The sequence below is a fragment of the Apteryx mantelli genome, chromosome 18 (genome assembly GCF_036417845.1).
Source record: "Apteryx mantelli isolate bAptMan1 chromosome 18, bAptMan1.hap1, whole genome shotgun sequence".
NCBI lineage: Eukaryota > Metazoa > Chordata > Aves > Apterygiformes > Apterygidae > Apteryx > Apteryx mantelli.
The window spans coordinates 17,843,747-17,871,109 of NC_089995.1; the positions used below are offsets into that span (position 1 = coordinate 17,843,747).

General features: G+C 41.7%; 1 protein-coding gene across 1 annotated transcript; it reads right to left on the reverse strand.

Annotated features, from left to right (window-relative positions):
• Window positions 1–27,363, reverse strand: PRPF6 (pre-mRNA processing factor 6). The gene is made up of 21 exons (XM_067307600.1): window positions 27,244–27,363; window positions 26,043–26,211; window positions 25,177–25,295; window positions 24,435–24,513; window positions 23,319–23,495; window positions 22,293–22,448; window positions 21,449–21,543; window positions 20,566–20,722; window positions 20,182–20,344; window positions 16,779–16,897; window positions 15,886–16,104; window positions 14,231–14,353; window positions 13,312–13,433; window positions 12,115–12,253; window positions 11,019–11,138; window positions 9,601–9,777; window positions 8,624–8,757; window positions 8,042–8,133; window positions 5,757–5,871; window positions 3,542–3,668; window positions 1–2,740 (listed from the first exon to the last, which is right to left on the reverse strand). Exons 1-21 carry the CDS (start codon window positions 27,312–27,314, stop codon window positions 2,588–2,590), a joined length of 2,826 nt encoding a protein of 941 aa, XP_067163701.1. The 5' UTR covers window positions 27,315–27,363; the 3' UTR covers window positions 1–2,587.

Genomic DNA, 27,363 nt, shown 5'->3' on the forward strand with positions numbered 1-27,363 from the left:
ACAGGACCCATATAACTTGTTTATTGAGCTCTATACACAGAGAAAGTTTGTAGGTGCCATAATCCATTAAAAATGTGAAGACATCTACAAACATTAAAAGGTTGCGAGACTGATGATCCCTTTTATCTAAAAAAGGAATCTAATAACCCTGGGCCACAGGAAGGAAAAGGCCAAAGATACAAAGGGCAGGTGGCAAAAGGAGTTCGGTGCCGCCAGGAAACAAATACGTCATCTGGTACAGTTCCCCCTGCCCAGGTCTTTCAACTCATCTCAGTGCGCAGCACAGCACTGGAAAACATTCTCTCCGGTCACAGACCATAAAAAGAAACTCCCCAGCAAGTTCTTCCCTTGCATCATCTCAATCCCTGTGCACTTAGGGGAGCCTTCGCCCAACAAATCCTTAGCAGATGCCGGGTGCTGCCACCTGAGCGAGGGGCAGGGAAAACAGACAGATCCTGACCAGTGGGCATTTGGCTCGAGTGAGATGCTCCAAACACTCTCCACAACTTGGGAGTTTCTCCAGCAACAAGAACCACGTCTCTACAGTTTCAGCCATCCTTCCCCACCTTAAATCCACACCACTGGGCACCACTGGGCGGTCTTGCTGCAGGGCACAGGAATTTATACACCGTCTGCACTCAGTTTTCCCAAGCTCTTCACTATAGAGTGCCACTGCACCTGAAATGCCATAATCACTTCCCAAACCAGTGGGACAGTTCCCACGTCTGAGAACTTACAGAGATGACATCATGGAGGCAAAGTAAAAGCTATGCAGAAGCAAAATGGGCTGATGAAGGACTGTACAGATGGAGAACAATTATTTTTCAATATTTTTTTCTCCCACATGTCCACCAAGTCCTTATTTGCAGCACTACAGACTGATGTCTCCATTCTCTTCTCTGAAATCCCCCCTTCCTCCCTGCATGAGCCCACACACAGGACAAAAGCGAACCAAGATACCAATGATGCCATAAACCTCTGCACAAGAGTCTCTCCACTCCCAACACCTCTCACTCACCTTTGGAAAACTACAAGTCCACAGGGCATCCGTGATCTACACCCTTCTTAATCAAAATGCAGCTTCACACATTTTCACCAGCTATGCAAGAGAGCACAAGAGTTTCAGTTATAAATCCAAAAAGAAAACCGACTTTTGCTTCAAGGCCAACCATTTCTACTTCGTTTTTTTTAAGACATGGGCTTCTCAAATATGATGTTACTTTTGGCAAAAGGATGTAGGAAAAGCTTGGTGTAACCACCCCTGGCAGATATATTTCCAACATCTTTGTACAGAGTGGTAGGAGCCTGATAAGTTCACAGGTTTCTGCTATCAGACCCACTGATAGTGCAAGACCGCATTCAAAGAGAACTTAAGGAAACAAAAAAAAAAACAAACTATTTTATACATATTTTCCAGGCAAGTGATAAGGTTTTCTTCAACTAAATACACTATATAACACACATACACACACCTGAACACTTTTGCTAGATCCTAATATATAAGACATCTTACAGTTTTTCATTGAAAGAATGATCACAAGAAAGTCAGACTCTCTGGGTCAAAGTAATACAGATCACAAGTATAAAAAAACCAAAACACTTAAGACAGCTGATAAAGGGTCCTAAACACAAAGCTCTTCCTCCAATGAATTTGCTTTTTTCCATATGCACTTGAAGAGTCATCCCAAATATCCAGACTGAAAACAGTTATGACCTTAAAAATGCAGTCTCTCAATGGCTCTAATGAAAGGTCAACTCCTACAAAAGGGCCTTTAGGGATTATTATATTTTGCCGTGTTACTTTAAAATACCACTGTGCTTAATGAAATCAGACACCTAAAAGAATAAGGTTATACCATATACATTTAAAAAAAAAAGCTGAGAAAAAGGTCTTTAAAAAATATGCTCTTGAATTTCACAAAGTGCTTCGTCTGCTCAGGTTTAAGGAAATCTTCTGAGTTGTGTTGCAGCTTGCCAGCAGAGGAGACAAAGTCAAATCAGACTTGTGGCCAAGAAAAGGGTCTCTTCAGCTGCCTGGCCTTCTCCCCAGCAGACTTCCACTCATCTCTTCAGAGTAAGTTTGGTGTATTTAAATAGCAAAGCAACAGATCTGCTGACAAAGAGCCAGCATCAGATGGGCCAAACACTAAAGAAACTGCACAAAGGGTGGCAGGATGGACACTTCATGCTAGGGAAGAAACCAGAGGAGCTGCTAAACATCAGCAACCAAACAAGCAATAATTAGGGCTCATATTTACAGAGGGGATTCAGGCATCAAAATGAAAATGCCAATCGAGCATCAAAACTGCTCAACTCTCCTACATGTGCCCCAGCAGCAATGTTCAGAGAGAATTTAGAGGCATTTGTGCTGCACATAGCTGATGACTGCACCGTGTGAGCCAAGAGCACTATCTCAGGAAGAAGAGAAGGAAACAGACCTTTTTCTTTCGGAAAAAAACAGATCTTTCATACTGCCACCAATCTCTTGCCCTCTAAAATCTGTCCACTGTAAGGGCAAATGCACTGAAAGCAGGTAAGCAGACAGACTAGTCCTACAGAGATACTGATGCAGCTGAGTCAGCACACTCTAGAAAGTATTTTTAAGTTTGGCTGCCACAAGTACAAGAATCTCTCCAATCTTTTTCTGCCAGTTCTCTATATCCTTGGAGACATCACACCAGAGCTCTCCATGGCGGGGTTCAGCATTCTCACAGCGTTTCTTCACCTCCTCTTGTTGTTCCTACAAGGAAGGGAAACAGTCGTTTGCAAGTGTCTTAATGCCCTAGTTTGTTCCAGCGTAGAGCCAAAAAGTTAACAATCCCCTTCTAAAGTAAACACTCATCCAAAGATTGTTTTTTTTGTTTGTTTTAAGGCAACAGGGAAGCCTGAGTTAAAAGATCGGTGGCAGCAACTGTCCTGCCTTGCTGAACAAACTGGCCCAGTTATAGTCAAGCAAGTCTTGGCTACACTAAAGAAATTGTAGCAGGAACTTCCTTTGTGATACCACTGCATGAGATATGTCAAGTGAGAGGTCTCTCTGAAGTCAGAAGATAAACACTCCCATCATTTCAGTAACATGAGGCAGTAAAAACCACCGTAACAGATTAGAACACACTGTTCTAATGGCTGTGTTCACATGCAACCCATACTTGAAACTTGTAAAGAAACAGGACTAGTTACACAAATCCAGCATCATAACTACAGGAAAGTCTTCTCCTACCAGAAGGCTTGGGTCTTACAGAAGGAAGATTGATTTCATATGTTTTTGCACGAACTAGCATGACTGTGGACAGCAAAGCAGCCTGAAAGACAATTCAGCTGATGACACCACACGTGCCCGTTCATGTTCATTCATGACCAGGCGTGACAGCCTTCACCTCCTGATCTTTGAGCCACACAGGCAGCAGAAGCAACAGGCTCAGCCCAGTGTTGCAGCAGTTCCCAGGACTGACCAACCAACATCAGGAAGGGATTCCTGATACCTTCCCCCACCCGTGTCTGTGCTGGGGGAACAGCTCCCTCTTCCCAGATGCACACTCACCTCTGTGCCATGCTGGAGCTCAAATTTGTAAAAGAAAGCCCAGGCATCTCCCAGGTCAGAGTCTATCTTCACTGTTCGGTGGAACCATTCTCGGGCCTTAGTTATTTTACGCTCACTCCAGAATAACCTTTTGAGAAAAGCAAAAGTTAGTAGCCAAATTTCCTCTTTAGAGAAACATAGCAATCTGCGAGTGCTCAAACTTAAAGGTCCTACACATATTCAAGTTCTTGGCTCTCCCAAGATGGAAACAGCAGATTTTGTAGACATCTGCCAACTGTCCTATCCTCTGGGAAGAGAGGAGACATTAGAGGACTAAAAGAGACATCCATTGCTTCTTTATTCTCCATCCATTCTGACACCCCAGTCAAAGGAAGAGACAGACATTCCAGAGAAGGGAAGTACTGTTCTTTGAGCATAATCTTTGCTAACTCATCTGCTCAGTACCGCTATTTCAGATTTGGTGTAGAAAGAGACAGCATCTTATACCTAGACAGCATCTTATACCTACATCTTTTTCCCCCTCTTCCAAATTCTTAGTATTTTAAGTTGGCTTCAGCATTTAACAATTAAATAACTTCTAAACAGTTGAAAATTTTATTCAAGTCTGCTTAAAAAGCCTGGAGTCGCATGTTCACATGCACTAAGTTACTGAGCTCTAACGGAACAGACCTATCCTGCGAGCCTCACTTTTTACAAGGAAGGGCAAGCACACAGATTCCATACTCAGATCCCAGCTTGGCACTCAGCCTGGCTGTTGCCATTTCAAAAAGGTACTTGTGAGTGCTGAAATTTCTCCCCGGTAACTAGCCAGCTGAGTCAATAGTCTATTGGTTTCATTCCTTCACATTAAAAGAGTTCATTTGAACTAGTAAAGTCTTTATCAAATCAGACAGCCATCCCTCATAAAGAGCTTAGCCAGCCATAAAATTATACAGCTTATGTGATTGTTTTTAAGCCCTATAATACTCTTGATTGTTCAGTGTTAAACAAACTGTGATTTAAAAGAGCATGAACAATGATAGCAGAAAGGCTAAACACCTGCAGGTAGTAGCCATTTACAGAAACTTACTTATTTTTAACAAAGTTTTTCATAACTGTGTGACAGACCATGTATGTACTGTACCCACATGCAAGTCTTGATGGGAGGCAGAAACTGTTTGTGTTGGGATTAGCCGCTAAACTGAGACTGCATCGGAAGGTGCCCGGAATCAGTTTCAATAAAGCAAAAGTTAACATTTTTCTCACTTGCAGCTAAAGCTGAACAAGTCAGCTGTCACGATCTGGCAGAACCCAGTGTTGCAGTCACTGGAGCGTATCCTACAGTTTTCTTTGGCTTATAAAAAAGAGTTGTGAAAGAATTGGGCAACATGCTTCTTGCATTAACCTCTTCTGCTATTCACAAAGGGAGAAAAGTAATTTTTTTTCTGATACTGTTTTAATAGCCCTTTACATATCAGATCAGACAGGGTATGGCATGAGTCAACTCTAATGACAGTTTTTCATCACTGAAAGCCTCAACTTGATCTAGGCAACAGGACAATTCCTAGTAGATTGCCTTCCCATTTAGAAGCAAACTACAGCATAACTAGTAGTCTGCATTCCAGAAAGGGCCAAAACTGGGGGAAAAAAAACTGACAAAGCAGAAATTTAGGAAAGGAGAAGACTAGAAGAGCACATTACTATAGCTCAGAATTAAAAAAAAAAAAAAAAACAAAAAACACAACACCACCAAAAGATATTAGGGTAAGGAGAGAACAGATCAGGAATACACACTGTCAACCACAAAAACTGGACAATAACCAGCAAAAATTGTCCCCTTTTTCACAAATACTTAAACAGATCCCATAGAAGTTAAGTAATTCTAGCTCATCTGAAAGCATGCTCAAGTGCCATACAAGCAACACAAAGATAACAGTTTTCACAGAGTGCAAACAGCCAACCCTGGAAAAGGACTCAGTGAGAACATATTGTCTCTACTGCAGTCCCAGACCCACCACAACAGCTTGAGGGCAGGTGGAGATCTCCAGTTTTGAATCAAGGGAGAGGAGCAGATTTGCACAGTTACTAGGAGGCAGCTCAAGAGCTGCTACTTGCTTTAAGGTTTATTAGAGCTGCTGCAGTCAGAATCACATGGTCTTGCTTGAGTGCAATATTTCATCACAGATGCAGCCACACAAAAAAGGGTATTTTTACTGCAATAAGCTTGGGAACTCACTTGGCCACAGCCAGCAGGACATGTGGGTCATGTTCACACTTCTTCAGAGCATCCACACTCTTGGTCTTTCTTTGTGGTCGTGCTTCAAGGAAAATTGCCTCTGACCACAGGATTCCTTAAACAAGTCGAGTAGGAAGATTGTGTTATTTCAGAGATTACCCTCCCCACCCTGTTACCAGGCCAGTGCTCTCTAAAACAAGCAGCACTGTTGCCCCCATCCCATCAGTTATGCAATCCCCCTGCTCCAATCTCACCCCCAAGCACCCTTTCTGCATGGATATTTCATTCAGCGCTCCTGAACTTTTAGCTACTGCTTCCACCACAGTGGACCTTCAGTTCTGAATGTTTCTGTACCATAGCCTTCCTGCAGCTTCTGCGTTCCCTGTGCTAGCAGACAGTAACCCAGAGCTCAAGACTTCCAGATAAGACATTACAAGCAGCAAAACAATGGAGGTTAAACCAGGATATAAGAACTGAAAGGTATCAGTTTGTCTGAATGGGAAACTACAGTGGCAGATGTTGCCCCAAAAGGTGCAAAGTACACCATTTGGAAACAGTTTTAAAGGTGCCAAAGAGCACCATGGTCTTATTGATGCTGGCTCTCCACACATATGATGAAGGAGAGAGCAGTCAAGAGTAGGTCCAAGAAAGCTGGGCTTCATCCCTAGTTTGTTTCATTGCCAAAAGCCAAAAAGGAAACACGCTCAGAGGAGCATGAAATCTTCAGTTTCTCACGTCAGCCAACGATACTTGCTGATCACTTCAAAGCAGAGCCTGAAAGCTTGTGTCTGCCAGGACCCCAGCAAGTGCTCTCACTTCCCATAAACAGCACCATGAGAATATACACAAGCTTCAAGGACTGCAGTGACAGACTGGACCAGAACGCTCTCCTCCTTGCCTTCAAGGATTTGCTCTTTTCATATACAGTCAAATCACATTTTTCAGGCCTCTATTTTCAGGCCAGCTGAGGACACAAACACCATTTGTATTTCAGCTTCATTCTTTGTACAGTCCGCCTAAATCAGGCGCAAGCAATTGGAAATCAATTTGGCAATCAACGGCAATTCAGCAATGAAAGTCTCTGGTTTACATGACTGTAGGTGCCTGGCCTGCTAATTCCAGCAGGCCTTTATTTTGGTTTATAGAATTTTAAGATAGAATTGAAAGCTATTTTATTTAAAAAAAAAAACCCTGAGATCCTGCTGCTTATTTCCACAGCAACATGCAGATTCTGTAACAAGGCCCGTGGTGGCAAACACATTAAATGTTAGGCTAGGCGATTCAGAAGAAGTGGGGCTTGTGTGGTATTGCTTTGTTGACCCACTCTCACAGTGAGCAGCTTGGAATGAGTTTATCAAATCCTAAAAATCACTTAATTCCCAATTATTTCACTGGAACTTCAGCACCTGCCAATTAAACACCTTTCGAAACCCAGCCTGAAGGCAAACTAGAAAGGCTTGCCTGCAGCAGACTGCTATGTTTTGTAGTTATGCAACATCTTCTCTCCAAAGACATCAACATGTTTAAATAATTAAGCCTTCCAACAATTCTGCCAAAAAACAAGGAAGTATCATGCACTCTCTCCTCCCATCCCAAGAGGCAAATATTTCTACTGCTGGTTTGAACCAATTGATTTAGATTATATGACCTATATGCCTTGTTCTAAAGTAGTTAAAATAATCAGAAAGCAGGACTAAACATTTGTGGTACATGCTCCACTAATGAGGACTGTGAGACTTGCTGTCACGCAAGTTTTTAAGCGCACAGGCCTCATCAGTAGTGCAACCAGTGCAGGCAAACCAACAACAGGAAGTCTTCTCCGGCCAGCTATACTCCAATGAGACACAGAAAAACCCCATCCTTTTTCCACTGAACTTCCTAACTACAAACTCTTGGAAGTCAAGTTTAAACCTTGGCACTTCTTCCTTTGCAGACTTCTACTAGCTTCAGAGAAAAGCCACACATATCTGAGATGTTTCACAGGAAACCTAGGAATAAACTGCAGACAACAGACCCAATAATACCCTGGATACTTCAGCAAAATGGGACCAACACCAACACCCATGACCTCTCTGGTGTGAGACAGCACAAAGCATCTGGGACTATTCAAAAACCCTAAAAATTTCCTTTGCAAGAGGATGACTGATACCTCTCTGAAGCATATTATGTTGAGACCTGGCCAGAAAGGACATCTTGGAAAAAGATGAACCTTTTTCTACTGAGAAAATAACTGTGTTTGAGATTAAAAATAAATAAATACATATATATCTATATCGCCAGCTTACCTGAATTGGGACACTCTTGCAATGCCTTGGCCATCAGAGTATTTGCAATATTCTTTAACCCAGCTCTGTATTCTAATCGTACAGACTCTAACCTGGTAAGGAAGAGACCCAATGACAATATTTACGAGATCATATTCATTATGTAGAAACAAACAAAGAGTCACATGAAGGACCTGAGAAATTACAAACATCTGCCCATACTCTGACTACATACAGATGACTGACATCTTCCCATTGCTCACTGTTAAAAAATAAATAATTATGACCTCTATTCTGTAATAGCTTAGAACAAAAAAATCTGAGAAAGGGACTAAAACAGAAGTGAAAGGTCCCTGGGTTTTCAAACTCTCTACACTACAGCTATCAGTAAAAGTAGTAACTGGTCCCCAACTCCTTAGAATGCTTATGTACTAGCAAGGATCACCAGAGCATTTCTGGAAGTCAAAGTCGTTGTTAGTCCAGAGGAAATGCTAGGATGGGCCTGGTCTTAATTGCTCAAATTGCTGGGAAGATGTAAAACGGTTAACCTGAAGAATGCATTGGTCTCATAGCTCAAATTCAGTTCACATCCACACAACTCACCAGAGATCTGGATTCTTTGGATTCTTTAGGCGAGACTTTTCCAAGATGGCTCTTGCTCTCGTCAACTGCCCAACTTTCTCCTCCAGCCTGGATAGCAAGAGCCATAGGGGTATGGAATGGGGACACTTCTTCAACTGTTTAAAAAAGGAAAAGCTTAGATAGTCTGTAGATTTGCAAACTCTTACAATCCCTAAAGAAACACCCCGCTCCCCATCTTCCTGGGGAATTTGGAAGAGGCGAGATGAAGTTGACTACGCCACTCAAATCTCTCCTAGTTAATCTTATGGTTCAGAACAGTACAAAAATCTGGTTTGTTCCATATCCAAAAGAAACAAGTAATACATCAAGTATGACTGAGCTATCCATGTATCAAGAGAAAGAATACACCTCCTTTAACAATACACGCAGTTTGTGCTCTCTCTGGAGATAGACAGCTCGTACACAACTCAAGCACAGCAACAGAATATGCAGATTGCCTTTGAAGCCAAGGCAATCAATAGGATACCACAGTTGGCAGCAATGAACATGTTTCCATATTACTTTCATGGCTGATGATTTTCAGGAGCATTCACGTGCAAGGACATCAATAATCATTTAAGAGAGACACGAGTGCTGCGTAGGCCACCTCCTTTCACTGTGTATATCTAAGAGCTTATTAACAGGCTTTTCTTTTAAGCCGGTCCTTACAGGTCTTAAAGAATTATTGTGCAGTGAGCTTTCTTTTCCTACCAGAGTCCAGCATAGAGCAAACTCCCTCAAGCAAAAAAAGCGAATTTTGCCTATAGGTAGTGGGATAAGAGATGCAATTTTGCTAATTATTTCAAAGTCCTAATAATTTCTTCATTATTGTTGCTATAACAGAACAAAAATCACACCTCCAGTTGGTCTGGAACAGAGCTCTTCTACATTTTGCTTTGAAGACAGACATCTCTCCACACCAGAAATGCAAAGTAAATTTGCAATAACATACATCTTACCCCTTGATTATAAGCTTCCCGTGCTTTCTCTACCAGTTCTTTTTGTTCCTCTATTTGTCCTTTCATCATCCACAGTTTGGGAAAGTCCTCATAGTGCTTCAGGGCTTCCTCACAAAGCTCCTGGGCTGCAGCAATGTTTCCAAGCACCCACTCTAACTTCACAGACTTCATGAAGACCTAAGAACAAACCAGAGTTGTTTATCACTAGCAGCCATTGGAAAAGCATTACTCTGTCAATGCAGAGGGTTCTCAGTTTCAAACATTCATTGAAGTGTTATTGATTTGCTACAGTTTGAAGGAAAAAAAAAGTCAGAGTTAAGTAACGGTGGGAACAGAACAATGAGAAAGGTAAATGCAAATAAAAAAAGTAGTTGGAACAGTGCGATCAGACAATCTATCTCAACTATTAGCAGAGAGTTGACAGTTATATAATATCTGTGGCAAAGAGCACAGCTTTTAGGGCATATCCAAGTACATAAATTTGAGTTTGCTTGCCAGCTTCATCAGCACACCCAGATCTCCCTCCAAGGACGCCTACACCCAAGGCTACCAAGACCGCCCTTTCTTACTTATGGCTCTAAGTCGCAGCTGATGTCCTGCTCATTACAAGCTAGTAAATATACTTTTCTGTCCTCAAATGTCTTTCCTTCTAATGAGGCATGGAGGTTACAGCTGTGAGAAAACTTAGAGATGGAAGGCAGTTTAGCTACTCTGACCCCTGTCCTCCTCTTTCCCGAACTCCCCCCCACCTCTGACTCAGCAAGAGAGACATCAAGTCTGACAAGAGATTCAACCTCAGCTGCCCCAACTGGGCAGAAGCTCACTGACTGACAGAGGAAAAGGACAATTTAAGAGATCAAGAATGAAGCACAAGTTTGAAGAAGAAAAAAAAAACAAAACACACCACCACACTCATTTCCTTGTAACATAAACCAGATCTTTTCTCTTTTACTCCAATTAATTTAAGTTGTTTTCTATGAACAGCTGAAAATTGACAGTTTATTATACCAGATGCAACTCTGGAGATAAACACAGGAGTGTAACTGTAAACAACAAACTAGCATTGTCGTTAGCCCAGCAAGCATAAGTGAGTTATCTGTGAAAGTATTTTCTCCCCTTTTTCCAAGGCAGGCTTTTATGCAGCATGATCAATCTACAAACAGCTGTAAACTGGGAAATTCCTGACTTTTGCCATTTGTGCAAAAAACCTGAAACCCTTCACTTGATCCCATCATGCCCTGATTTTATGTCGCAATTTGCTGTATAGCTATACAAAGCTGCCACACGCCTGCAGAGGCAATGGCAGGGAGCCATCCGGTCAGTCGCCGAGGCCACATAACTGAAGGAACTCCTCCTTCCGCCTGGACTCCCCCATGCCAAGAGAGGTCTCAGTCTCTCCACCCTTCACACATCCTTACCCTTGCGGTGGGGGCACTGCTGCGAGCTTTCGCCAGCAGCCTCCTTGCTCTTTCGTATTCATTGTTTTCTGACTCAAGCTTCACGGCAGCCAGCCAGATCTCCTCGCTGTTGGGGTTGGCCTGCAAGAACATAAAATGACAGACAAATGCATACAATGAATCAACAGCAGATTTAATCCTTCGTTTGATTCAGATTAAAATTGAAATCAGAGCTTTGTCAATCCACACTAGGGTTTTTTTTTCCAGTTCAAGCTCCTCCCAATCTTCTTTGACCTTTGAAGTTTATAGAAATTCTCCAAAACAGATGCGCAACACAAAGATACATGCCAGTTTAGAAGTTGGATGCCTCTCAGTTGTTGAAAAGCATTAATGCTTGATCTTCTGAACTTCCAGTTTAAATACCAAAAAGATCATAAAGTCTGTCACAGTGAGACCCTCGTTTTATTACCCTTGAACAAAAAAAATAAAAAAAATAAAAAACCTTGAATTCCCCTTTGAGGTCTGTGAACACTACTCCAAAACAAGTCATCTCAGCGGCAACCATGTTAAGGAGTCTTCAGAATGGTAACAGAAAGCGCCAAAAACAAATTTAGGAAATAAATATCTTTAACCTTCTTCTTCAGGAGCAAATAACTGCTGTCATTCAGCTTTTGAGGCCTCACTCCCAATGTTAGAACTGTATCGCTCTGCCCATCTTTCAGTGCCTGGTGAATGACTCCCCTCATTTTGCTATGGATTACGGGTTATGGATAGCGCAGTGACTTCACTAATTAGGGCAGACCACCACTCTCAAATGAGCATTTTCAGAGAACCCAAGACAAGGCGATTCTGATCCATGACTAGGGTTTGTGGGAACCCAGTAAAATTAATGGTTTGTGAACTCAGGAACCTGGAGTAGCACTATTAAAAGGAGTAATACACTCTTGCTTCCAGCTTGCCTCTATTTGAACTTTTTGCCATACAAAATATTAAAGAACAGAGGAAGCCCCCTCATTTTGGGAGAGGGCAGAAATCAGGTGAGCATCCACAGAAAAAGTTTACTCCCTCATCTTTAACAGTCACGCTAAACACCATCACACAAGTCTAACATACCCACCTGGAAAGCCAGGGCCAAAATGCTTCTGGCCGCTGGCACGTCTCCTGCCAGCCACTTTGATTTGGCTCCCATGAGCCAGAGCACTTCTGCTTTGGGACAGTGAGCAACAGCTCGCTGCAGAAGAGCCTCCAAGGATTCCCTGAGACAAGAAAGAGCAAGTTACAATCATTCAAAAACACTGCCAAATGGGAGCTCTCACACACCATTTCCACTATCACTCAACGTTATAAATATTGTTATGAAACAACTTATCAAGGTTTACAATGTTGGACTTTGCAACAAGGAGAGGGTGGGGTCTTTTTTCACAAGAGTTCTGAAATCAGCACTCCACAAACGGCTCATTGTTCAGACACCTTTGTTTGATAGCCCCTGCGGAAAGACCCTACATGAAAACATCTCATTTGTCTTGGAAAGAGCCATTCTTCTAAACAAACCCGAATAGAAACTGAGACAGGAAGTTTTTCAGAATTATTACACGAAGCTGGATTAATCTTACTAATTTTTTTCATCCTCTAGAAAACATTTTTCAAGCAGAACAAGGGGCTTAAAAGTCAGCCACCATCAGGAAATGTAAGAACAGAATCAAAAGAAAGGGGGGAAAAAAAAACGGGGGGGGGGGGGGGGTGACTCACTGTCTGCAGTCACTTATACACACAAGCCCTGTCGGTTTTAATAGGGTCAGTTCCACATGCCTAAGTGGTCTATTACACAGAAACTTTGGGAAGAAAGTTTCAAATGCATTTGACAGAATTTTATGAGAAACTTTAAAATAAGAAGCCTGAACCACAGACAGTATAACAGCACTCTTAATTCAGAATCTGTCTGATACATATTCCCAATATGTTTAATCAAAAAGATGCCAGAGATGCTCAGACAGCTTCAGTGATCACATAGTATATTTATGGAAATTAAATGAAACACGTGCTGTATTTCTAGGTGATTTGTCACTCTGTATTCCCACATTTTTCTAGAAATCCATTCTCAAAGATGAGAAGCCTTCATTAGAAAAAGTCAGAGATGCTCCGACCACAAGAAAGAAGGTCAGATCCACAAACAACATTTTCACCAACTGAACTAACTCTGCTTGTGCAACACAAAGCTTTATGATTGATCTTGTAGCTTTCTGACCTGCCCAATCTACCACACTGTAACAAGAAGTATGAACCCCTCCATCCAAGGATTATGCAGCAGGCTTACCTAGTTCCGTGGTTCTTTTCAAAGTAAGCTGCTCGCAACCACACACTTTTCTTGCTCGGGAAAACTTGCAAGGCATAAGCGTAAATTGCTCGGGCGCACTCCAAAGCATTATGAGCAACACACTGAACAAGAACAGATCACAACTAAGTTAGTTTAGGGTTGGATCAGAATGAAGGGTATAATGGAATGACACATGCATAATTCAATACAGAGCTGAACAATTCTGAATAATAGCTAAATTAGGGTATTATAGGTAACTGAATAGCAATTACCAGTTTACAAAATTCTTCCCTGCTTCCTTTTTATAAAATATACCTCTATCAGGGCACAAGTATCACTGGCCTTTCAGTGGGACTGACACACAGGCCAACTTGAAAAATTATCAAGACATTGTAAAGGCTCGCAAATGTTTGCACCTCATTTTTCTACAGGCAGAACTATAAGCACCTCAGCATATGCCCACCTTCTGCAGTTAGCCTAATTCAAGGCTGCTGAAACGGACATTTCTCCTGCTGAAATATAATTTACTTTTTAGTGCATGTTTAAACTACTCCCAAAAAGCAAAGAAAGCCTGGTAAAACTTTTACCAAGTCCTCTGTACACTCTTACATTAACTCTTGAGCTACAGTGTCCATGCTTTCAAGCTCAACTCCAAATTCCTTTGACCAGACTGCAATCTTTGTTGACATCGCAAAACGAGCGGCAAACAATCCAGCACAATCACCAACTTTTTGCTTAGGAAAAATCCAGATCTGAAAAAAGCTCCATAATACACCAACCCCGAGAAGCAAATTTGCAGAACATCTGTCTGCATTTGGCCAGTCATATGCACTTTCACAGACAAAAAACATGTCATTTCCCAGGCATCAGTTCCATTTCCCCCAATTCAAAGAAAATAAAACAGCACAGCTGAACATACACTGTCTGCATCTTCCATCCAGGTATGTTTCCGATCTTCTTCCTCAATCCCAATCCCAATGACAGCTCTCATGATTGCCTGGCATGTGGCCACACTTCCAGCTTTATCACATTCCTCAGCATCCTAGAAACAAGAGTAGACCATTGTTCCTTTCGAGAAATCAGTATAGAAGACATTAGATTCTGCAACAGCAACTCAAGTGCAAACATATGGACACCGTGGGTCGGTACCATATTAAAAACATTACTCAATCATATCTTGACACTAACTAGTGAGACTACACCCACTCTGAAGATGCTGTAGCTGTATATACAGAAACAACCAAAAGTTGTTAGAGAAACATAGCTTGTCAACAGCATCCACTGAGAAAGAAAAAGTGGGACAACGCATGACCTTTCCGGCCCGAGAGGTGTCTTCTTACCACCCCGCTGACTTTCCCTGGGCTGGGCTAAGCAGGAACTTAGTGGAAAAAAAAGCAGCAAAGGTTTGAGAAGAAACATTTGAGAAGAAGAATGTTTTCTTAACATCAAAACTACCGGCCCTATTTCAGCTTTGGATTGATTCTCAAATCTCAGAAAGCACTAAACAACAACTGAGGTTAAACAAACACTCAACCACTGTTAAGTTACGGGTGCAAAGCCTCTCTCACCAGAGCACACACGGAAGAACGCTTTTTCCTGACATGCAAAGTTCTTGGAAGGCCAAGCATGCTTTGCTTAAACTTGTTAAAAAGATCTCTGATCAAATGACTAATATGGAACAATTCTAGCACCAAAAAGGAATTTCAGAAGACAATGACAAGAGGTCCCCTCCTCCTTTTACATAAGTTGAAATTAACTGTTAATTGTTTTAGTGCTGTAAAGAAAGTTATAATTCATTTAGATTATAACAAGGATATCCATTTAATATCAAATACTTTATTCATTACCAATACTCTTTCAAGCACCATGCCAAGAACACTCTGCTGCCTTGACCCACTCTAAGTAATTTAAATAGTAAATTGTTAAAACAGTTATGCTCGAACATAGCAACAGAACACATCAAGGAGGAAAGAGGTTTTTTAACTTGATCAAGCCAGTTAGATGGCAAGAGTCTTTCAGGTAACTTACTAACTCAGGAAGCTCAAGCTGTTTTGTAAATGTTACTGTACAACGTGGTTCCACGTGCCAGCTCTGACTACTTCGCACAGCCTCAGGACTACAGACCAATAAAGGACTATTTTCTGGCTACTGCAGACGCAACATTTATATTGACTTCTTACCACAGTCTGACAAAGACCTTTTTGGCAAACACATACCTTTCAACCCAATAAAGACACATGCAAAAAATACATAAATGCTTCACTAGGGGCTTAAAATCTCTATCCTACTTAAGGCAGCAGCTGCTTCAACTTGAAGCTGCTTATTTTCCAAGAGAGAAGTAAACCAAACATTCCTCAGCTCAGTACACACAGTGCATCACTTAACCACAGACTTGGTCCTCCCCAGCAGACTCTGTAGTCTCGCTCACTGAATTTTCACAGGCGTCACAGACCTCCACTGATAAGCCTACTGCAAAATAACTGTTTCATAATACCTAGCATCAGGAGCCTTCAAAACCAAATTTAGAGAGCTCAGCTCATCCAGGTCTCTAAAAGAGACCAAGCAAGCAAATACCTGTATCCACTGCTCTCTGTTGATTTCCACACCATTAGCCCTGAGAGAGGTGATGGCTCTGTCAATGATTTTCTCCACCATCTGAGTGTTTCCATTGGCTTCCTCCAGTTTGGCAGCAGTAATCCAGATGTGACGATCCGTTGGAATATTCTCGCGGGCTTTGTTTAGGACTTTACGAGCATTCTCATAAGTCTCCAGTCTTGCCAGTGCAAGCCAAAGCTACAGAGCAACAAAGGATGTATTTTAGATTAGAACAAGGAGATGACAACGCCTCAGTACAGCAGTGTCAGCCCAGAAGAGATAAGAAGCTTTATGCTGTTTGCCACAAGTTGGCAACAGTCCTCATCACGTAGTACAACCAGGCTGCAGAATGCCATGTAGAAACAGTACATCCAGAGTTTACTACTGTCCTTAAAGTTAAATCCTAATCATTACTAGATATTGTCTTCTCTTTGCTGGGCTGCTGCACTAATATTTTCTGTCCAGATCACCTTTTAAACAGCTGAGCTTAAAATTCTTTGGCTCAATGTTTCAGAAACAAATAGCATTGTTTTAGTTTCCTAAGCTGTACACATGCTTGTTTTCACAACTGTCAAAGCACTAAACATGAACGCAAACACGGCTAATCGGCTGCTGCAGGCACAGCAGTCTATTGGCATAACTAACATAACAATTACACAAGAAAATGAGGCATATAATGACCACCAGACAATTAACTAAGCAGAAAAAGGACACAGTCCACTACTCATCACATCCTTCTGACTGGCATAAAACGTCTGGTAGAAAACTCGGAGCGCATTCACCTGCCTTTTGTTTCCAAAGTCTATCACTATCCTAAAGCACTATATATGGGGGGGGCGGGGGGGGGGTATTTTACTTTTTTTAAAACTTACTTCAACACTAGTTGGACAGCATTCCACAGCCCGACTCAGCATGATCCTGGCATCCTCGGGTTCTTCTAACTCCACTGCTGCCTTCCACAAACGCACCGAATTTGGAACATGCTCAAGGGCTAGAAAGGCAAAATAATTGGTAAACTACTTTATCATGATTCACATAAAGAGAGCTATATTTTTCAAAGATGATACATTAAAAGTACTGCCTACCAAAAAAATACAGATGAAGTTTCCTGAAAAAGAAAAGTGTGGGAACTATACTTGTCCCAAACAAAGACCTTTTTCCTTCTCTAGCAGTGACAGAAGAACAAACTGAAAAAAAATAGCTTAAAATACTACTGGCACCAATACTTTTAATAGTAGTATCTACATTATCTCTTATGGACTTCAACAAATGAGAACTTAAAACCAGAAAATAAAAACTTAATAATTTCAACTGGAAACAGGTTTTGGTGAGCCAAGGGCCTTCCCCTGTACAAACTGTAACTGCACCCTCTTTAGTAAAACACCTAGCTGAAGGGTCTCAAGTCTCAGCATGATCAAAGGAAATTCTGGACCCTGATCAATATTTAAGACATTTTCTTAATACATACCAACCTGGTATAAAATGCCACATATGCAAGGGTTAAGTTCTACAGTACTCTAATAAAGAATTTTACATTCTTTACAACTTCCATGTCTCCAGAAACTGCATTAAGACATATTACATATCCTGTACAAACAGGGCTCACCTGACTAATCTATAAAACCCTTATTTGATCTGACATTTTGAAACATATGAGCACATATGGGATCTTAAAAATTGGGGAGCCTAATAATGCTGTGTTTCCCTTCAGGAAAAAAAAAAGTTTGATTTTAACCAATAACAGCCCTCTTCCTTAATTGTTGAAAACATACCTTCACAATCGAGTTTTCCTGTAAGCATCTACTGACAACTTAATGGATACTGGTTTAGCTTTCCAAAAAGTTAGACCCACTACCCAAAAATAAAACAAAAGGATGCAGAAAAGCTTAAAGGTATCGCAGGCAACGTTAACAACCCCAGCCACAGAACTCAGAGTGTTCTCTCAGTAATCCAATCTGGGCTCCATCTAACAAAGAGTCTTTCAGGCTTCTTTAATCTTGTCCAAGCATTTTCTACTCCTGGCAGAAACTTCGTTCTCGGCAGACTGGCCTAGATGCGCCGTCCAAAACATTAAACTCCAAACAGCGGCTTTCCTCAGCCTGCCTTTTCATAACCTTGTATCTTAAAGTGACATTGAGAAATTAAATAAACTTTTTTTAGCCTTTCGTTACCACAACTTACACAAAAGATAACCACACTTAGTGCATAATTAGTTGCATTGCTTCCATGGTGATGATACACAAGTGTGCTATAGTAACAGAGAACAGAACATATCCTCCTTCAATAAAAGTATAACTGTAGGACCACAAATATGGGTGGGAAGATGCATCTGAAAATACTTTGAAACCAGCTAGGCTTCTGGTCAATGCTGCTCCTTTAATTATTCCTGCAATGGCCAAGGCACACTGCTGAGCCCAAACCTCCGAGCACATCTGAGCTTTACAGAAGTACATAGAATATTTACAATTAGCATGCTCTGAGGATTTGGGCATTAACTGTTCCTCATAGAGTCTGCAGCAGCAGGAGATTTTTCTGAAGCATTTTAAGTGAGTTATATCAGTCTGCAAGAGCCAAAAGCACCAGTCAGCAGGACAGAGCATGTTTTCATAAGATACAGCATTCAATTTCAACACCTCAAAATGTATTTTAAGACACAGCTTGCTGTCTCTAGTGAGAGAAAGGCTTTAAAAACTCTAGAGGTTCTGCTGGATGGTAGGAATATGCACGGGCAAAGGACAGAAGAGCAAAATACATTATGGAAGACTGCACTTCAGTGATGTTACCTGGCATTCAGCCTTTTTAATTTTTGGATAAATACTGGGTTAAACTGCCTGTTATCTAAGGCCACGCATGCAAACACTTTCAAACCATCAGATTTCTGATATTTCCTAGACAGTCTAGAAGTGCCATGAAGCTGACTGTTAATCTACAGAAATTAGAAACAGCATGATAAACCATACTCCATTCCACGAACAGCTTTGTGTCAGAGCTTGCATAGATGGTTCCGAAAACTGACACAAGGTGTTTTCTAAGAGAAAACACAATGTTTAAAGCAAAAAACAACCAGACTCAGTACTTAACGCACAAGATGCTTTCCTGCACAAGCCAGACTCAGAAATCTGTTTCTGCTCACGTGTTTTTCTCACGAAACAACACAGTTTCACAACAGTAGTGACACTCCAGAGGACTGCACTGCTTAGCCAATGAAAATTTAAAAAGCAACACCGCAGTTAATATCTGAACTCTTGCAAGTTCAAGTACAACACCAGCAACCTTGACATGCAAACCTCTTATCCATATGTTGACACACACAATAAAGAGGTCATTTCACCACAGATAAGCAATTTACATGCGCTAGTAAGAGGTGGGAGGTAATTTACTCCCTTTGAAGCCAAGTCATTTAATACTGTGGACTGCTGCACATAGACTCAGTAAACATGTTAAGTGCAGATTCTTTTCTTTTTCCTGTCTAGATTAAAGTCACAAGAAATAATTGATACAATTCAATAATCATGAAAGATTTAAACTCTACTAATACGGGCACAATAGCTTCAAGTAATCAAAGAATTAATGCTATGAACCTGCAAGGAAGATCTGGATTCAGGGTAACAAAAGGAAAGAATGTTTTAAGAGAACATGGTTTTGGAAAAATGATAAATTCCACAAAAGAGGAAAACCTCTGAGTGCAATAGGATAAAAGATGCAAGGCTTTGCGTAAGCACCACAGAGAAAAGCTATTTGTCAGGAATATAGAAATTACTATGCTAAAGTAAATCCCAAGGCCCACTGGACCACTGACATGAGAACCCCAAGGCCTCTAAAGCTCCTCCACCAGAAATCATTTGTGGCCTCTACCAGGTTATGGACAAGTTGGAACTCAAATACAAAATCTGATATCCTTTCCGAAACATAGCATGAGAAGATATGCAGAACACCATTTTCCCTTTATAGCACCACCTTTTAATTGCTTTCCTCTATCCCTCTAATTTTGTTCAAGTTGGAATTGTTTTTAGTAAATGAAATAGCATTTTGCAATTGCTCAGCAACAGCAGCTCTCTGCCTAGGAGTTTCACAAATGCTACATGAACTCCAGTCTTCGACTCAACAGCAGCAAGTTCCATCATTAAGGCACACTAACAACTGCGCGCTCACCAAGGAGGCAAAAAAGAAAACGCTTTTAAAACTTAAAGGTACATCCGGAACAATTTACAACACAATACCCACAGAGGTAGACTTAATAAAGGGTTTGTTCTCCTCAGCTGCAGAAGTTCTCACCTTTCCTAAGGACACGTTTCTTCGCACGGATGTCTGTCTCCAGCTCCGCTGCTCTTATATATATCCGGACAGACTGTGGAAGGTGGCGGACAGCTTGGGCCACAACAGCCTTGGCTGTATCGCCAGGCTGCAACCGAGCAGCTTCTAACCAAACATCTTCACTCTGTCAGGAAAGAGAAACAACCTTCCTTTGTATCAAAACAGGTGCTATGAACAGGAGCTTAAAATTAGAGCCTTTAGCTAAACTTGTTCTTTTAAAACTACAGATAACGAAACTGTATCAGGCTATACCTGATACAAGCTGAACAGAAACGCTGCCTCTCATAACCGCAACCTTTTCCTAAGGCCCTGCAAGGATCAACAGGGAAGCAAAACGATTCTGACCTTGGGGCACATCTCTGTTCCTTTCATGATGAGGTTCCGAGCTACTTGGAGTTTGCCAGTGACCTCCTCCAATCGGGCTGATGCTATCCAGGCTGGCGGATGATGAGGATTGGTCTCTCGTACAGATTTCAGGAGCAATCGCGCCTTCTTGATGTCACTAGTGAAGGAGGAGAGACAGGCAGGAAAGTTTTCAGCACGCTAGCAAACAACTCTCCCGAATCAGTAAGTGCTCTACAGCCAGTTCTTCACAGTGACACTCAGATGCACAGTAACTAAGATCTCAAACTTTTCCATACTGGTGATGCATTATATACTACCACAACAAGCTTACAAAGAATGTAGATTAACACAGCAAGGTCACAAAGAAGGCTGACTATTTGAATAAGATTTTTTAGGAATTGCAGTTGGGCACTTGCAGTTGAAAGCCAATAAGCACAAGTGTTCATGTTAAAACTCCACTTAAACCAACACTTGCACATATGGCTTTGACTTAAATAGCAATTCTTTATGCAAATAGGTGTCAGACTTCAAGTTACAGAGGTTTTCAGCAGTCAGTCAAGCCTAAATTAGCTGTATGAATGTACAATTAATCAGATTGTTTCCTGACTGGCAGGCAGCCACGCATGGCCATCACTGTCTGGCACGTTAGTCCAGGGATAGAATGGAAACTACTCTCACAATTAACATATCCCAGTCAGACCCTAAATAAATCAGTTGAAAGCATGTGCCATACCTCACGTTAAAAGAATTCGTCCTCCAAAACTCATCTAGCATCTTTTACAAATTCAAGGTAAGCTGAAAACCATCCACTCAGACTTCCATTCATATGCAGAAACACAGCCATTACTAAAAGGCTAAATCAGCTAATCCTTCTTAAACTTACTTGATATCTCCTCCATGCGTGGGAATCATTGAATTCAAGTCTGTCAGATATCCTTTTGGATCCACTACAGTCTGGCCACTCACAGAGTCCGACACCTAGGAAAGTCAAGCCAGCACTACTGAAAGGACCACTCTCAGCATCGCTATTTGCCCGCACGCATTAAAGACAGGAAAAGACACTGCTGCCATACAAAAGCCCCCTAGATGTTTATCTGTTACCAAAACCAAGAAAGGAGGAAAAACATAAGCCCTCACTAGCTTTGTTTTCACTTCTAAAATACAAGACTAAGGTTAAGCATTTTGCACCACTGAAAATCCAGAAAACACCGAGCTTGGCTTTCAGTCACAAAAAGGCCTTGCAGCCCCGCCAGCTAAAGCCCATCTTTTCAGTCTGAACCAGATTTGGATTTGGGGGGACAGGGGGAAAACGGGGGGGGAAGGAAATCAAAGAAAAACAATGCAAGCCAACAACACACTAAGAGTAGTATTTTCAGGAGCATTTTGTCCTGCATATATCCCTACGTATGACAGAAGGGATGCTTCCTGTGGTAAAACTACCAGTGCTATTAGTCTGAAGTCTACTTTTGGAATGACAGTTTATTCTCCCGTAACGACCAAGAATCCAGGGGCAAACTGTCATCTCTCAGGAAATTCTGTAAGCGTAGAGGACGTGAGATTCAGGGAGGAGGGATAAAAAATTATTTCTGAGCACAAGTGAGCTATATTTCTTGTATCTAATGCCCAAAAGAATAAAAAGGTATTCTAAACCAGGCCTCAAAACCAGCCACATACCACCAACTCTGGGTACACCAGCCACAAATCCTGCTTTCCAGTGTCCTCCTTACCTGGCTTAGCCTCATATCCATCAAGGTGTTCCTTGCTTGGCCAATCTTCCTCATATCCAGTTCACCTGTCCCAGGTGTCATTAAGCCTGGTGTCATTCCTCCTGGATATGGAGTATTCAAGCCCCCTGGATATGGGGTATTCAAGCCACCAAATTGCTGAAAACAAGAGAAAAATGCGTTCCAAAATCTCTTCCGCGATTTCAAAAAGAATTCAAGCTATTAGCCGATCTGCTCCTATTCAGTGACTACAGGATATAAATGCCAAAATCCCACAGGTGCTTCTGAAATTCTCCCTAGTACTGATGACAATACAAGCAGAACAGTGGCTTCCCTGAATCACAACACAATTCTCATACAGGTGTTGCAAATCCATAGGGTATTACACAAGCTTAATCAAGTCAGTGAAATATGTAATGAGAAAGTAAATGAAAGATTATGAGTACAAGCATCTAAAACCAGCACATTTAAACAAGAACATCTATTAAGAAGGCACATGGACACCTGGTGCCAATTCAGTGCCAAGAAGCTTCTTCTACAGCCAGCCTGCAGCCACATAGCAGTGAACTAAATTATGTGCCTTACCATCAGTTGAAAATAAAAAAATTTAGAACAAACTCCTGGTCAGAGCAAGCCATTAGGGGAAGCTGAGCTTTATTTGCTGTTCCATGTTTGCAAAAATCTTCAGCTATTACAAAAATATTGATTATGCTCACTAAAGCTCCTTATTACCATTCTACATCCAGAGAAAGACAAAAACATTTTCTTCCATATTTAGCATGAGATCCATTTTTTTCCCCCCCCCTCCATCATCCTCAGGTTTTGTCTAGCAATGGGAATGCACAAAGATTCAAACAAGCACAGGAATTTAATATCCAGCAATTCCTGTGACAGGCTCGCAAACTACAGCCTTTTTTTTCGGTCACATATCTTTTTTTCCAAATGCCACTAATGAAAGGGACAGCTTAACCCTCATCTTTACTTATTAGGGATGGAGCACACCTTCATCAGGTTTGCTTTTATGCTCACCGTTTGGCGGGGGTCCACAGAAGTGTGATTCTCCCCTGACTGTAAATGCTTTGCAAAGAAGCTATCAGGTACAGGAGTCAGTTTTTCATAACGAGGATTCCTCTGACGCTTGTTCCTGGCATCACCAACTTCCGGAATACTTAGCCATTCTTCTTCTGTGACTTCTGCTAGCTTCCTCTATAAAAACATGAGTTGTCAACATCATTCATTTTAGAAACTTGTTCCTTTTATTTTAACTGCTCATATTCCTTTTTTTTTTCCTTGAAATAATTATGGACCCACTAAAAGCTTTAAGGTCAAAGATCAGTTGTTTTGTTTGTTGTTTTTTTAAATCTAGCACACCAAAGAACTAGGTGCATTTAATCAGAATTTGGTCTTAGTCCAGGCTGGGATTCCATACCAATTTTGTTTTTAAACTCAGTGCTACAAATACTCAGATTAATCTCAGTGCCTGCAGCACTGAACGTTATATTCTTATGTGCTAAACAATAGAAGCTGGGGATAGTTTTAATGATACATTTTATTTAACAGAAGATTTAAATTCAGGAGATCCTTCTCAACTATTATTCTAATACCAACAAATTATCCGTCCCTCAAAGATGGGAGCTTAAAATCCTCTTGAGGACTAATTAGAACAGTCACAATAAAGCACAAAACAAAAGCCTATCACCAAAATTTGCATAGATTCCATTATGTTGCGTATCCACAAGAAAAGTGCTCAGACAGAAAGAATCTCTGTATTCTCACATGCCCCTACAAAGCAGCTGATAAAACACCTACTTCTATCAACTCTGAGCACAATTTTGACTACAGCTATCAATAAAGATAATACTGCTTTATCATTTACTGCAGATTCCATCACCACTTTAATTTAAATGAGCACTATCAACTATATTATCTACAAGTGTTGACTAAAAATTATACTGCGATACTCAAGATAGTTTCAAGCCAAGAACAGGGGTTTTTTTCCTCACCAAAAAGTAATTTTAATCTGGAGAACAACAAACTACTTGCATGCTAACAGACAAGATCCGAGCAAATAAATGCAGAACATGCATCCATGTCCCATACGTCACAAAGACAGAAGTCACATTTAAGAAAACATTCTTTCCTTACTTTCAAGTCTGAGAACTGCTGCTGAATTTTGGGTCGTTCCATACGGTATTTTTCTATCTCCTCTTTCTCTCGTTGTTCCCTTAGGAAAAGGAGTACTGAAGTTATACTCAAAGTAACACTGCACAAGTCTTTAAACAAAGTGTTGTTATTATAGAAAAATGTGTTTGATCAGAGGTAAGGAATTAAAAAAATTATTATTCCAAGTTTATACTATCATCATCATGACAGCAAATTAAATACCTCATCAAATAAGACAATATTAAGTGTGAAAACAGACATTTGTAGCCAAATGAGCTTCACTCTTTAACCTCCACTTACCTGTAAGCCAGGTAATAAACTTTAAAAAAAAAAATTAAGTGACACTCACTGGTTTACAAGACATCTGCATTAGATGACTTTTGTAGCAATTTCCAGTGTCGTGCAACATGTAATATGTCAGAAACATTAGCTCAGCATCTCCCTAATGAATTACAATGAAGCAATTAAACCAAATCCACCACTGAAGAAAATACGCAACAAGCACTAACATCTGCTCAGGTTAAGTTGTGCCAAATATCCATAGCTTTTACAGCAACAGTGTCTAAGGTAAGGCATTAAAACAAATAAAACCAGTATCTGCTTCTGAAAACATATTCAGTAGATAAGGTCAAAATTTGAGTTGAAAAATGGAAGAAGTAGAAGAAAACTCTGAAACACAGACTAACTCAAAAACACTCCTCGCCAGTGTTGTAACTAATCCTACCTTCTTTCTTTTCTCCGTTCATCCATCCTTTTATCCAAAGCTGCATAAATAGCATCTGCTTCCTCATCATCTTTTTCATAGGGACCACTTGAGAACAGGCTCCCAGCATACCCATTAAACTAAGAACAAAATAAACAACAATAAAAAATAGAATGCTCAGTTTAGAACCCTTTTTATGTACCTGGTACAGCCAACAGTCATCCAGAATAAAGAAAAATGCATGAGCAAACTATTCCCAGTAACACTGCATCACACTAAAACATCCCTTTAATACAACTTTCCTCTACCACAAACGTTTATTCTCCCACACCATTTCAACAGCAAAACTTTCTACTAAGCAATAAACAAGATCCCAGTATATAAAAGCCATTTTCCTCCATTACCCCAAAAATTTTACTACTGAAACCAAACAAAAGGAGTAACACAACAGTTAACTAACCAAAGTGCGATTTAAACACAAGAGACTACACAGGCCACAAAGACAGACATACGTCAAAGGACAAGAGCTTAGATTTCATTTTTACAGGAGCATAAAAGATGCATCCCACAAAGTACTTAAACTAATACTTTATTTATGGATTTCTTCCCAAGACTCTCAGGGCTCTGTATATATAATTAAACCACAATATACGGATGAATGCCAAAACAAAAATCTGCAAGCACTGTGCCATTATGTATAATGGGGTCCCAATAAAAAACAAAAATAAAAGAACAACCCAAGGAAAAAGGAAGTGCTGTTAGCTGACTATAGGAAATTCTGGCTTTGTGTCTTCAGCTAATCCAGGGTTTCACGGCAAGAGAGCAAGGAGCTAATGGGCTCCTCTTCCACTAGGGGAAGAACACCTGAAGGATGATTAACACATCACCTCATCATAATTGGTGTCATTCAGATCTTCGTCATCATCGTCAGCTGTCTGATTCTTCTTCATTTGATCCCCAACAGTTCTTTTCCCTGGCGGAGCATGACGATCATCCACCGGGTCATTGGCATCACGCGCCGGGCCAATATCAGACCGGGTAGTGAAACCTGTGGCTCTGGGTTGATAAACCAGTAGCAGCTATTTAGAACGCAGCAATACAATCACTACACAGAGTCTGTCAAAATTACTTTAAAACAAGCAATAAAAAAAATCATTTCGTTCACAGGGATGGTATTACCCAGTCCTCACCCCTACTGTTCATAAAACCCATTGGAACCAACTGTCCTCTTATAGGAATAACTTTATTGATAAAGATACTGGAACCATGCTGTCCTGCTCACTTCCCTGCCATCCGTCGCCTTGTACCCAGGGATAGAGTCTCTTTTAAAATGTGTCTATCAATGGGATGCAGCAAAAAAGACGACACACACCCTGCAGGTTGTAAGGTACACACAACGGGGGTGGGCGGCAGAGATCGGGGCTGTTCAGAAGCCCCATATTCAGCTAGTCAACACTTTCCAGGGCCCAACCTACAGGATCTATGTGTCCCTGTCCCCAGGGATGAGTCATCCCAAAGTAAAGACAAAAGTAAACCATCACAGGGTAAACAAGGATGAAAATCCAGTGTCACCCCAGAACACCACAGTTCCCCACCGCCACAGGGTAATCCTGCTGTCCACATGTTGCTGAGACCTGCCTCTTTTTTCACCCACTAATCGCCAGCACAGAGGCCCCTAATTTAATGACTGCTAACGAGGCCCCCACGCACATACGCGACTACGTGAGCGTGCAAACCCCGGTGAAGTGGCAACACTCCTGCGGGCTGACAGCGCTTAAAAAGACCCTCGAACTTCTCCGCAGCGCCAGGTCCGCATTTCGGTAAGAGAAGCTTGGCTAAAGGGCGGCTGCGAATCGCCCGGAACGAGCAGAACTTTAATAAAGCGACGCAGGCGCGGCGGGGCCGCTGGGCACGGGCTGCCCCGAGGGGACGGCGATGGGCGGCGGGGCACGAAGCCGGGCACAGCCCGGGCCCGGGGCTGCGGGGTCGCGAGGGCGCCGGGTCGGGGAAGGCCGCGGGCGGGCGGGGAAGGCCGCGGCGGGGGAGGCAGGCCCGGCAGGGGTCCGGGGGGCTCGGGCGGGGCCTCACCCGCGGCCCAGCCCCGGCACGTAGCCCAGGGGCGCGGGCATGCCCAGGAACGGCTTCTTCTTCTTGTTCATGGCGGCGGCGATGGCGGCGGCGAAGCGGGCGGCGGAGGCGGGACCGCTC

Coding starts and splice junctions, on each gene's coding strand:
- PRPF6 (XM_067307600.1), bottom strand. CDS start 27,314: ATGAACAAGAAGAAGAAGCCGTTCCTGGGCATGCCCGCGCCCCTGGGC. Junction 20,723..21,448: donor ACGCATGGAGGAGATATCAA/GTAAGTTTAAGA, acceptor CTCCTTCACTAG/TGACATCAAGAAGGCGCGAT. Junction 5,872..8,041: donor GCAAGAGTGTCCCAATTCAG/GTAAGCTGGCGA, acceptor GACTTGTTTAAG/GAATCCTGTGGTCAGAGGCA.